General features: G+C 34.7%; 1 protein-coding gene across 5 annotated transcripts in view; it reads left to right on the forward strand.

The window, feature by feature from the left end:
• Positions 1 to 14,371, forward strand: part of Deup1 (deuterosome assembly protein 1) — a 62,756-nt gene that overhangs the window by 23,564 nt on the left and 24,821 nt on the right. For all 5 annotated transcript variants that reach the window (XM_026396124.2, XM_077797690.1, XM_077797691.1 and 2 more), the window contains 2 exons: positions 5,581 to 5,726; positions 9,428 to 9,533. In XM_026396124.2, coding sequence (XP_026251909.2) covers positions 5,581 to 5,726; positions 9,428 to 9,533 — 252 coding nt within the window. The remainder of the gene's footprint in view (positions 1 to 5,580; positions 5,727 to 9,427; positions 9,534 to 14,371) is intronic.

Below are 14,371 nucleotides of genomic sequence, written 5' to 3' on the forward strand. Positions count from 1 at the left end.
TTCTTTCTAGTAATTAATTATTACTTGATGAGTAATCCTAGAGGTGCCTTACCCCATTGGAGTGTACTTTGGTTCTGACAAGAATGTATTACCAGTGCATATAACAGTGTCACTTAAAGACCTCTGTGCCTAAAAATCATGGCCTATTAGTTACCTACCATCCTCTGTCCTCATTATTTTCTCTGAACCTGTGCCTCTTTAATTAACATGAATCCTGAATGAGAAACATGGGAGATCATGAAAGATTAAATGATTTGGTAACCTCAGTGTGAGACATGGGGTTAGTCCTTGAGATTTATCACTGGTGACTTGAAGTATTAGTCAACTTTCTGTCACTATGCCAAAATATCTGAGACAATCAACTTATAAAGAGACAAGGTTTATTTTGGCTCATAGTTTTGGAGGTTCCAGTCCATAATTGGTTGACCCTCACTTTGGGCCTGTGGTTAGGTGGAACATAATGGTAGGACTGCATGGTAGAGCAAAACCACTCATTTCATGGCCAGGGAGCAAAAGAGAGAATGAGGAAAGGGTTGGGTCCCACAATACCCTTCCAGGGCATACCTCCTATGACTTTAAAGTCTCTCACAGGCACCACCTTTTAAAGGTTTAACCACCTCCCAATAGTGCTCCCAGGTGAGGGCCAACCAATTTTGGACTGGAACCTCCAAAACTAAGAGCCAAAATAAACCTTGTCCTTTATAAGTTGATTGTCTCAGGTATTTTGTTACAGTGACAGATAGCTGAGGGACCAAACCTGTATGTGGGACTTTAAACACCCAAACTATCGGACCTTATCATAACCACTTACCAAAGAAGTAACTTCCGAGCCCTATTTTGTATTTTATTAGATGTGATTGATGATTTATTTATTCAAGCATTTTTTCTTAATCCAACAATCTTGAACCTTTTCTTCTTCTTGTAATTGTTATTAAATAGCATTCATCAAAATTGGTTATTACTGAGTTTCTTACTAAATGTGCATTTCTTATTCACAAATATCCAGCTAGTGAAACATTTTATGTTTTTTTTTTCCTCTCACTGTAAACATTCAGCTGCTTTTTACCATTTCCTCCATGCAATTAATTGGTCTACCTCTATGCTCCTGTTTATTCCTTCCCATCCTAAAATACACTTTTTGAAGTCACTATCCGAGCAAACTACATCTTCCCTAAGATATTGCATGCCTGTATTTTCTGCCACTTCAAATCCCAGAATCATTTTATAGTTGTGGGCCAACTGCTCATCCCTCTACCTGCCACATTGTATGTGGGGTCATATGTTGCATTAGTCCTGTGACTTCTTTGTCTGCCAGCCTCTGCTCTTCTCCTGTGCTCCTCTTTCCCCACGTTTGGGAGGGGATGGAAACACAAGGCTTCTTTTAGTGATATGTTCCCCATCTCAAACCCAGCATTATTTGAGATGGGCCTTAAACTTGTTTTACAAAATTTATATTTCACCAAATGGGAATGATTAGAGGTAAATAATACTACAACCAGAATATGTATTTGGAAAGAAATTTATCTTCTCTTTTGCAAAACTGTCGTGACAGAATATTCAACATCTTACATATAAATGCAAAAAGACAACCATTTCAATTTGAATTATTATCATTTATTATATATCAAGTTCTCTTTAGTTTACAACACATTTAAATGTCAGATACATCTGAATGGTCACATAAATCACATCTCCTCTTTTTTTCTACAACCTTGAAATGTGTCAAAATACATATTAATTCAATTGTGTATATTTATTTGCTGTGCTACACAATATTTATGTTTGTTAACATGTAGTACTTCTCATTGGAGGTTAATGACAAAAAAATAAATTTTCTGCATTTATCAAATGTCCATGCCAAAACAGTCAATCTTTTTTTTGTTTGCTTGTTAATAGTTAATGTGTCATTAAGATATGAAAACAACACTGTCCAAAAAAAGTATAATGCAAGCCACAAATATAATTTTAAATTTTACTATCAGTCACATTAAGGAAGTAAAGAAAAATAAGTAAAATTAATATAATAGTGATATACATTATTCATTCCAATATATAGATCCAAACTGTTATTTTTCAACATGTAATCAACATATAAAAATTATTAATGATATTTTGACATTTTTCATGTATTCTTTCAAATCTGGTGTATACTTTATACTTACAACTTATTTAAATTTAGTTGCTCAATATTCATTGGAAATATCTGACATCTAAATTTCATAAAATTTTACAGTTAGAAAGATTTACAGCTGGGAATGGTGGTGCATGCTTGTAATCCCAGCTACTCAGGAGGTTGAGGCAGGAGGATTGTAAGTTTGAGGCCAGCCTCAGCAACTTAGCAAGATGTGTCTCAAAAAATAAAAATGTCTGGGGATGTAGCTAGTGGCAAAGCACTTCTGGGTTCAATCACAGCACCAAAAAAAAAATAGATTTACATACTTTAGTTGTTGCAAGCTAAGTTGAAGTATTCCAATAACTGAATCAAGTACCAAGCAATAATTTTCAAAAATAAAAAGGCCTGGGGTTATAGCTCAGTGGTAAAGTGCCTCTGTGTTCAATCCCTACAGCACCAACAATGACAAAAAAGCAAACAAATAAATTGTGTGTGTGTGTGTATATATTTGTGTGTATATGAATAAATATAATTGTAGATGGACACAGAAACTTTATTTTTATGCGGTGCTGAGGATCAAACCCAGTGCCTCACAGTGCTACCACAATCCCAACCCCCTAAATGTACCAATATTGACAAATCCTTCAAATTTTTCTTATGCTTTCACAGTCAATTTACATAATATAATCCATTATAATCAAAATTTCTTGAATATTCATTCATCTGTCAAATCATTATTATCAATTTGTATTACAAAAAGTTTTAATTTCAACTTATACATTATTGTACCTGTATATTTAAGTCATCAAGGAGTTTTGCCCTCCTCAGTGATGCCTTCATCATAAATATTATTTTCTAAACATGATAACTCGTAGATATTATATACTACTAACAAGAAACAAATACTCTTTTATGATGACATTTCAGAGTTTAAGCTAACTATGGCCTGTGGTGACACTACATTTTATTGGCCTGGAATTAGAGCTATTCATGTACCTCTCTCCCCCAAGTAAAGTAAGCCCACTTTTTATACACAGTTTCCTATTTCCTGGTGGCAAATTTGTAAACCAGGGAGTCCAGATCATACCTTCTTCAACTGTATAGTAATAGGCGACACTGACAACAAATTGAATTGCTTGTTTACTACATAATCTGTTGTTTCACGTCTCTTTTCTTATTTTTCAAATTTTAGCCCCTTCTGAAAAATACCTATTGTTCAAAACAGACTTTTCCAAACAAGTCTCTTAAATCAGCATTTTGAATCTGTTTTTATGTTTATTTTCAATTCAACCAGTAATTTCTGGGGCTTACGTGTTGATTGCCATTAGACCCTTCACTGGACCCAAGCTTCTAGGACTCCTGGAAAACAGTGTATACTCGAGGTTTGGGGGAAAAAAATTGTCTGGGAACTCAGATGTGGTATACCACCTACATAATTATTCTTCCATACATTGTGAATTTTTGGATAAGAATTACTAAATAAGAAAATATGTCTATTAAAAGCCTGTACATTAATTTTCATAGCAGAATTATTCATTATATACAAAAGTAAGAACAACTCAAATATCCATCAAGTGATGAATATGATGTGTCCATATTATTGTGTATATTCACTGATATATTCTATAATATGTATGAACCTTGAAAACATGCTAAGTGAAAGCAGCCACAATCACAGAAGCCATATATTGAATGATACCATTTGTTTTCTCCTAAAGAATAGCCAAACACTTTTGCAGAAAAATTAATAGGCTATGATCATAAACCTGAAATAGGTATTCAACAATGCCTGGCTATCCTACTGTTGCTCCTTTCAAATGCTCCCATTTCCACTGTAAACCATTGCAAACCTTCACTCTGAGTCACTCCCACACCTAACCTCCACCTCCCTTCCACTGTCAGCACATCATGTCACCTTTGACTTCACAGAAAAAAAATAGAAGCCAACAGATAGCCAGTCTTAATCTCCCATATCCAAATGCATAAACCTGTTTATATTACATTTTCCTTCCTTTTTGTTACAAGAGAGGAAGGACTCTCCTTTGCTTCAGGCATTTCTTCTACTTGCCTGATGAGCTTTGGGGCTCATCCCACTACCTGCTCAGGAATTTAATACCACTCTTATTGCCCCACCTCTGCCTTTGTTCCTAACTGGATCCTTCCCAATAGCTTTTGCACTTTTGAAAGGCTCTCCCTTTAACAATATAAAATATTGGCCCCACAGGATTGCCGTTATTTCTGGTTACTGATTAGAAGTATGATTATTATTGTCTTTATCACTAGACAGTAAGCTCATGGAGGACAGTTTGTATCTGCATCCCAAGAGCAAATAATAAGAGCTCTATAAATATTTATTGAATAAATAAATGATGGAATGGAATTCTATAAGACCAAACAAAGGACTAAATATCAGTTTGTTTAAAAGTAGGCTGGTTTACATATGTTAAATATTTTTAAATATTTATATTATGATATAAAAATTAATATCGAGGACTGGATATGGAGAGTATACAGCCTACTCTCTAAAGATCAATTATGTTTCTTGTTTTGTTTTTGGTACTGGACATTGAACCCAGGGGTACTTTACCACTGAGCTACATCCCTAGTCCTTTCTATTTTTTTTTTTTTTAATTTTGAGACAGGGTCTCACTAAATTGCTGAAGGTCTCACTAAGTTGCTGAGGCTGGCCTTGAACTTGGGATCCTCCTGCCTCAGTCTCCCGAGTAACTGGAATTACAGGAATGGAAGCACAATATGACCCATCTTTCCCACTCATTGTTTTTTTTTCCAAAAGAACTAAAATAGCATGTTATTTTAATACATACACACCAATGTTTATAGCAGAACAACCCATAAGAGCCAAGTTATGGAATCCATCAAAAGCAGAACAGATAAAGAAAATGTGATATATTTACACAATGTAGTTCTACTCATTGATAAAGTAAGAATGAAATTATGGCATTTGCTGGTAAATGGACAGAACTGGAGAACATCATGCTAAGAGAAATAAGCCAGACTCAAAAAGTAAAAGGTCAAATGTTTATTCTTCTACATAGAAGCTAGAGAGAAAAAAAGTATAAAAAAAGAGAATCTCGCAAAAATAGAAGGGAGATTGGTAGAGTAGAAAAAGGGAACCACTGGGGAAGAAGGAAGGGGGAGAAAGGGGAAAAACTGGGGAATTAAGTTGACCAAATTATGTTATGTGCATGTATGAATATATCACTAGTATTTTAATTTTATATATAACTATAATGCATCAATTATAAATAAATTAAAGGAAGATCAATAGACCAGAGGAAGAGGAGCAGGGGGAGAGAGGAGAGGAGGGAAAGAGAAAGTATTGAGGATTGAAATGGAACAATCTATTTTATGTATTTATGAGCATGTCAAAATTAACTCCACTATCATGTATAACTATAGTCCACCAGTAAAAAGTAGGCATCAAAAAATTTTATGTTTTTATTCAGGCCATGGAAGCAGGACTCTCAGAAGTGAAAAATGAGTTACAGTCACGTGATGATCTCTTGAGGATTATAGAAATGGAAAGATTGCAGTTACACAGAGAATTATTAAAAATAGGAGAATGCCAAAATGCTCAAGAAAATAAAAAAAGGTACAGTTTCAACATTTGATACTCTGATGAGAGAAACTATTTAAAACATGATGTTTGTATATTTTTAAGAGTTTTATATTTTCTAGTAAAATAATAAATTTATTTTTAATTAACATGCTATTTATTAGTAGATAGTATTAAATATTAAAACAAAAATAATGGCTATTTTATCTTTCAGTATTTACCCAGAAACATATATCATATTCTGATCTGTGGATGCATTTGTCACATTGAGTCAGAAATTTTCTTAGAACTTTTGTTCTTCAACATATCATAGCTGGGCATCATGGCATCCGCCTATAATCCCAGCAACGTGGGAGGCTTGAGGCAGGAGAATTGCAAGTTCAAAGTCAGCCTCAGCAATTTAGTGAGGCCCTAAGCAAGTTAGTGAGACCCTGTCTCAAAATAAAATAATTAAAATACACTGAATTTTAATTATTGTGATGTGGCTCAGTGGTTAAGTGACCCTGGGTTCAATCCAAGAAAAAAATATACATATTATAAAAACAATAGTACATAAGAGAACATATGGGGAGGGGTAAATATGATTACAGTGTGTTTATATACATGTGTGAATATGCTACAATAAAACCCATTACTCCATGTAATTAAAATGCACTAATTAAAAAAAAATAGTATAGAGCTGGTATTCAATTACATATTTGCAAAGAATAAGATTTTTCAAAATGTTTTTCATTCTATTGTCCATAAGCCTGATGTTAGCTTTCTCACTTGTAAATGTAGTAATTTTACCTCCTTACTCACCACCTTGTCAATTCCATTAAGGTTTTTTTTAAACAGAAATTTTTCCTCTTTGAAATCAAATATTGTGTACTCCATAACCACAAAGAAAATCGGACTGCTGAGGATTATTAAGTGTTTTTGCTTATGAATAGACAGTTTGAATGCTTGAATAGTTCATTGGCATAGAACTTTATTCCTCATGATCAAAAAGCTAACGCTAGGCCAGTGATAGGATTTTAAAGATTGAACAGCCAAATGGTAAGGGAAATTTTATTGAAATATAATTATTGTTTCAATTTCTTCAAAGTTGTGGGTTATGTTAGCACTTCTTTGAGGTCTATACTTAACAACTAATGGCAAATTAAGATCCCCCAAAGTGACCTATTGTATGCCTCACCAAGGGATGGCAGACTGCCTATTAGCCAGTCAGCATTATTGAGTGCTCTGTATACAAGCTATACATCATCATCCCTGATGACTAATAAATCTTTTGGCTATTTTTTATGTATAAGCTGCTGTTCCAGTGTGGTGAGTCAGTGAGAAATGTCTTCACACAACAAACAAATGTATGTACCCAGAAACATAAAAAAAAAAAAAAAAAAAAATTGTAGAAAACACACCATTCAACGAGTGTCTACCTCTGGTTTTGTGAGGAATATTGTAGGCACTTTCTGTTCCACTCTTACAGGGCCAATGCTAAACTGTAAATGTTGCCTGCTTTCCTTCAAGACATAATTTGATCCAAAGTCTTGTACTTATGCACATATTTGGTCAGTACAAACTTTTGCTCTGCCTTGCCATCCTTCATGTCATTTGGTATTTATTTTGGTCTTCAAGCCATATCTTTCTCATTTGGAGGGCATCCCTCAGTTGTAGTATTCTGAGATTTGATGAAATAGTATATATGTAAATTTCCAGTTTCCATTGTCTTTTAGACTTCTCAGTCTCCATCCTTCCTACTGCAAGTTTTTGAATCCTTCTAGTTTATTCTCATATAAATGTTGTTCTGTTTTGTTGTTTTGGTTTCTTATTTGGACTTTGTTTCCTTTTTGTGTCTGTATTAAGGTGAAGCAGCCCAGATTACTGAGAGCAGATGCACATTAGCTTTATATAAATAGTACAGTAATGTCTTCATTTCTTTTTCAAAACCTTAGTCAATAATGCTGATTTTCATTAGCTTTTCCTTTTCTTTTCTTAGATGTAGAAGCACCTTGTATGGATATATTTTGAATTCTTAAAATAATTCAAACATCCTTTTCCCACATCCTTTTTTATATATTCATATTATCATCTTATATTAGCATAATTATTGTTTTTTATCACCTTTCTAATTTGGAGTTTGACATTTTTTCCCCTCACTCAATGAACTTTGCAAGTTTACCATGAGGATTCAGTTCAGCATTACTCCCCCTGAAATCACATAGGAAGAACTGAAAAATAGGAAATTTCATTTTTCACTTTTTACAAATCATACCAAATAAGAAAATTTTAAAACTAATCCTGAAATGATCTTTTAGAAGAACATCAGACAAAATGAAAAATGCTCACAAAATATTACTAAGTGTAAAATAAAGAAATTGAAAATCAATGTGTACAGTGTATTTTAATTATAGGGGAAACGTATATTATTTATTCACACATATGCGTAAGGAAAAAGGCAATATACACAAAAATGTTAGCAACAGTTTTTCTTGGATGATAACTTTCTGTGATATTATGAAATATGCTCTGTTTTCTACACTGTGTGGAATGAATACACATGCACACACACGCACGCACGCACACACACATACTCAATAATCAGAAAGAATTGATCTATACTTCAAGAATATCACTAATAATTTTTACCTTTTGAGATCCTTTATTTTTAATCTTTGAATTAGTTATTTCTACATCATTACTCAGATTTTGGTTTCTTGTTTTATTTGTGTGGTTTGTGTTTTTTGATGTGTGGAACCTTTCTAAAAACTCTGGGCAATATAAAATTTTACTTACAAATGGGTGTATTCCTCAAACACCAGACTCCACAGGCATAATCAAGCCTGACTTCTAAAAGAACGCTGATGTTTTTGCCACCTGGTATCTTTATTTTTTAATTTTTTTTTTACTGATTTTTATCTTATAAACCTGCCTTACATGGAAGTGATCGTTATTTGCCTATACTTCTCCAACCTTCTTTTGGGGTATTATGCTTTTTATACTAGTCTCTGTTTCTCCTCTCCAGTATTAATACATGGTTACAATTCCATTTTATAAATGAGTCATCAAAGGGTAGTTGCCTTTTATCTGACCAGACTGCCATATGTAATCATTTTTAAGCCTATTTATGGAATAGTTGTTTCCTTCATACTACTCATGATATAGATGCTCCCTGCAATGCATTAGCAAGTTGGGTTGTTTCCTTTTGGGGGCATGGGTTTCTGGGCTGTTTTATCGCAGGAAGCAGGCTTTTCTTCTTATCCAAAAATCATATCTACCTATGCAATTCCAGTATTCTGGCAATTCTAATGAATAATTGAAATTTCATACTAATTACTACACTTGTTCCCCATTAAAACTATTTGTACTCAGTTAAAGATGTAAATACTTATGGGATCTGAATGTATTAGCACTTGCAATTTATATAACTAGAAATGTTTCCAACAAAGTAATGATCTATCTATCTATGCAGCCTACAATGGTCTAAATTAATAATATAATCATAACAATTTATTAAGTTGAGCTTAATTTTTTTGAGGGGAGGTCTAGGGATTGGATCCAAGCATGCTTTACTACTGAGCTACATCTCCCAACCCTTTTTATTTTTTATTTTTGAGACAGGGCGTTGCTAAATTGCTGAAGCTGGCCTTGGACTTGCAATCCTCCTGTCTCAGCTGCTTGATTCATGGGAGTAAAGGCATCTGCCTCCATGCTCGGCCAGTTAAGCTTAATTTTAGCCTATTATTTTTAATTTGTAGACTTGAACCATCTTATTCACCTTCTACTAAAGAACCAGAAAGGAAAAGGAAAGAGATGTTTCCAGTGGTCCCAGAACAATCAAATCATGAAAAAGAATTAACTAAGGTATGGAAACTAATGAGCTCTATTCTTCCAGGAAGAAGTCTTTGAATATGAACAGTTAAAACAACAATAACAACTTCCTTCTAACGCCTTTCTTTTTTCTTCTGTATTTTTTCCTAATTAAAAATCTGTCAATCTGATAATTCTGACATTGTTCTGTATGTACACAAACTTTGGATTGTCACTCTGCCAGTGGGAGATTGCCCATGAAATATGGAGGACTAGTGGCTCAGTGAGACATGGTTTATAGCAAGAAGGTTGGTAGCACAGACCCTGGGGCTTGGCCATGTGTACAAGCCTTGGAAGGTTGCCCATGCACACTGCTCAAGATCCTCATTTCTAGAATGGGAATGATCTTTACCTACATCATAAGGAGATGTACGTGATGGGGACAGAAAAAGCCAATAACAACTACTACTTATTGCCCTTACTATGTGCCAGCAACTGTTCTGAGGATTTAACAAATCCTAATTCATTTATTCTTCACATCCATCTTATATGATAGGTCCTAAAATTATCTCCTTTGTACATGTGAGGAAACTAAGAACAGAGAAGTAACTTTCCCAAACTTTACACAACTAATCAGTAGGTGAGGCTCAATTTGAATCTAGTCAACCTGCATCCAGACTCCATACTCTTACCTTAAGTTAAAATCTTTGAGATAATGCCTGTGAAGTGCAAAGAACAAGGGCCTAGCTAAGAGTAAGCACCTAGTAAATATTGGCTGTTAGTATTTTGGGTGACACCACATTTTCCATTGAGTGCCTGATGTGTGTCAAGCACTCTTCCACAAAATGAGGAAGGCCTGGGCATTGTTCTTAAAGAGTCGTCTGTCATTCTCTAGTCTCCTACAAAAAGCATGTTCTTCTCTTCTGTTTCTAGTAAGATTTAGTAGTGTCTTTCTTTCCATGAATTCATCATAGCTGCTATTCATTTCTCTTGTCTTTAGGTTTGAGGATCAGACAGAATATACAATACTATAAAATCTAAACAACTGTTAAAAGTTAAACAAATGTTAGCATGGCTTATAACTACCATCTAGTGCCCTACACATGGCTTGACACATAGTAAATGAAAATAAACATTTAGAGAATGAATTAATTAAGACTAAGTTATCCTGTAAATGCATAAAGCCATAAATTCAGTTGCAGTTTGTGTAAAGTCAACATTTTCTGAGTATCTAGTAGGACTATAACTATTCTGTTAATTTCCATAGAAAATAAAATTATGTGAAAGATCTTGTATGACAGAGTTGACTATCAGAGAACAAATATAAGTTCAGTGTAGGAAAAGTTACAAATTAATGATCATTTCTCTTTTTTGTTAAAACATTTGTTAGTTGTCAATGAATCTTTATTTTTTATTTATTTATATGTGGTGCTGAGAATTGAACCCAATGCCTCACACATGCTAGGCAAGCACTCTGTTCCTGAGCCACAACCCTAGCCCAAAACTTAATGATCATTTCTGTTATATTTTTCATATGTAATGACATATAATCCCATGAAAATGATTTTGTTTATTTTAAGAATATAACTTTAGGAAACTGTTCTTCACTGATGTGTCTCTAGTTAATGCATTATGATAAAAAATTGATTAAAGCCTTGTATAGATATACTCTTCTTAGCATTATAGATTATTTGGTAGTAATGAAATTTTCAATAATATGAAGAACCTACTGATTTCACACAATTTTGACATGGAGGAAGAGAATATAAGGCTCAGGTCTCTATGAGCTCTTGGAGACCAATAGATAGTTCAATACTATGCTGAAAAGATAAAATGAATTGTATATAAATAGCTATAGCTTCCAGTAAGTGTTTGTGGAGAGCATTTTCATTCTCTTGCAATAAAACCAACAAGAGCCATGTATTATGAATCCTGCAAGTGTTTTCTTTTTCCAATACAACACTATTTTTAGCCATTTGTTTTGTAATAAAATTCACATTTTTAATAAACCAAAAGTCGTTTGAAGCTCAGGTAAATTAATCTTATTTATAAGGAAGCTTTGCAGTATTGCATGTTGTTTTAATATCTAAACATTGTAAAAATAATAAAAAGTGTTCACTGCTTTTTCATAATAATGTGTTAATTTTTTTCCATTTTCAAAGTTCCATTTTAAGGAGAACATGTTAAACTGTACCACAGGAATGCACTCAGCAAAATCCAAATGGGGACAAACACCAGAATAATGCTGTTGTTTTATCAAATAAACTATAAGGGAAGAAAACTGAAGACAGAAGAAATGAAAGGAGATTTGTTACATTGTCCTGGGGTTAGCATGTTTGTACTCCAGTCTCCTACTCTCCTCACTTGCTTTCAGGAGCTGTATGAATTAGGCCCAGTCAGTTTTCTTCCCTTTCAGTCTTTTTTTCTTTACCTTCTGTTAAATGTTATGGTTAAGGCCATGTGATTTCTAAGGTCATGTCCAACTTTGAAACTCTAAAAATGTTATTAATAAGAATGGAATCTGACAAGTGAGGTGTTTTCATCAGCTTTTTCACTGCTGAGACTAAAAGACTTGACAAGAGCAATTTTAGAAGAGGAAAAATTTATTTGGGGGCTTAAGGCTTCAGAGGTCTCAGTCCCTAGACAGCTGCCTCTTTTCCTCAGGGTTCCAGATGAGGCAGATCATCCTGGTGGAATGGTGTGGTGGAGGGAAGTGGATCAAGACATGAAGATTAGGAAGCAGAGAGATACAAAATGTATACCCCCAAGACACACACCCCTAATGACCCACCTCTTCCAGCCACACCCCCTGCCTGCCTTCAGTCACCACTCACTTAATCCCTTTCAGGGGATAAATTCACTGATTGGGTTAAGGCTCTCATAACTCAATCATTTCACCTCTAAACCTTCTTGCATTGTCTTACACATAAATTTGTAGGGGACAGCTAAAACACAAACCATAATATTTGTCCCTGATACTCAAAACCTCATGCTTATCTCACAATGCAAAAGTACAAGTCCAAAACCTCCACTGAGACTCAAGGCAAACTCTTTTAAAAAAGTGTGAGCCCCTGTAAAAGTCAAAAACAAGTTGCATATATCCAATATGTACAGGTACCGAGTAAACATTTCCATCTCATAAAGGAGAAATTAGGGCATAGAGAGAAGGAATGGAACTAAAGCAAGACCTAAGTACAGCTAGGCAAACAAACCTTGTAGCTCCATGTCCAGCATGTGGGCACATGGCATCATGATGCTCTCTCCAAAGGGCTGTGTAATTAGTTCTGCCTCTATGGCTTTGCTGATTGCAGCCCATATGGCCTCTCTGTTGGCTTATCTCTGCTTCCTGGTAACTTACTGAGCCACTTTCCTCTACCACACTCTTCCACCATGGTGTTCTGCCTCACCTATTGCCCCAAGGAATGGAACCATCTGTCTATGGACTGACACTTCGGAAATTGTGAACCCCCCCAAAACTTTCCTCTTCAAAAATTGTTCTTGTCAGGTCTTTTTAGTGACAGCAGTGCAAAAGCTGACTAAAACAAGATGGATGGTACAAAACCTGGTGATGTGTTAGATTTGCCTCTGGACATGTGTACTTTCCGTGTCAGGTTGTTCTATTCTAGGTATCATTCCCTAGAACCCAGCTTTTTCCAACATGTGAACCATCTTAAAAGCCCCTTTCATTGCTGCTGAGCACAACGGGCAAGACAACAACAGGTCTGGGTATCAACTGTCTTTCACCAGGAATGTGATTAAAAAGTCATGCACCTTAATGGTTTGATCTACAAACCAGAAAAAGATTGTGGGAATTGAAAAACAATGAAGCATGAAAAGTATTTAGAACACACATAAAGAGAGTTTTTAAAAAGATGTATGCACCAGTTTCAAGGGGTGGACCATATTTAGAGCCTAAGTCAATTAAATAAAACTTAAAGAACACTTGATACATTTTTAATACAATTTTAAATTTGAATTCTTCATGGATATTTGATGATGTGAATGATGTGAAGGAATTAAGTTTTTATATGTTATTATGTTTTCTAGCTATGTTAAGAGAGAAACAGAGTTCCTATTCTTTTAGAGATTATAGGCTAAAAAGTTTCAATATTAAATGAAAAAAATAACCTCTTGCCTTGGGGTAAATTCCTGCAAATCTGGTTGTGACTCAACTCCACTTAGCCTCTGCAGCCTTATTCCTCATAATGTACTTGGTCTAGCCACTCCAAACTCCTTTTACTCCACTAAGTGTGCATTACTCATTCACCCCATGTTTTCACTTCATTGTTTTCTGGGAGTCCTTCTCCATCTCCGTCTTCTGACTGATTTCCATTCATTCATCAGTATTTGGTCCGATGCCCTCTCCTCTGGGAATCTGTCCTGAATCCATCCCCCAGGCTGTGTTAAGCACTATCCACTACATACTGCTAACATTGATTACTTCACTGTGCTGGAATTGTCTATTTTTTCTGTTTCCCCCATGGACAATTTTTTTTGAGATTGATGATTATTTTGTCTCTGAATCTCAAGAATTAGAAACAATGAGTAGTTTCTAGAAAGATGCTAGGAGGCTGAGTCAAGATAGTAGCAGTAGGAATGGAGAGCAGAGGCAAGATTTAGGAGAGCTTGAAATAGAATAGATAGAATTTGCTGCCTGCTTGGATTTGGAAGGACAAGAGAAGTTCCAGATGAGCTTAGAAAGATAGCCAAGATTAAGGATATAAGAGAGTTCACAGGGAGGAGGTAATGCATTTTCATGAACACATTAAGCTTAAAATGTTGTATAAATTGGTTCTGAAAATCTCAGCATTTAGTGGCAAATAGTACAGCATAATTTAGTTTAAAAAAGAAAAAACACCAAATTAAAAGCCAAAAGCTGTAAGTTCCAGTCC

Source organism: Urocitellus parryii, chromosome 4 (genome assembly GCF_045843805.1).
Source record: "Urocitellus parryii isolate mUroPar1 chromosome 4, mUroPar1.hap1, whole genome shotgun sequence".
Classification (NCBI taxonomy): Eukaryota; Metazoa; Chordata; class Mammalia; order Rodentia; family Sciuridae; genus Urocitellus; species Urocitellus parryii.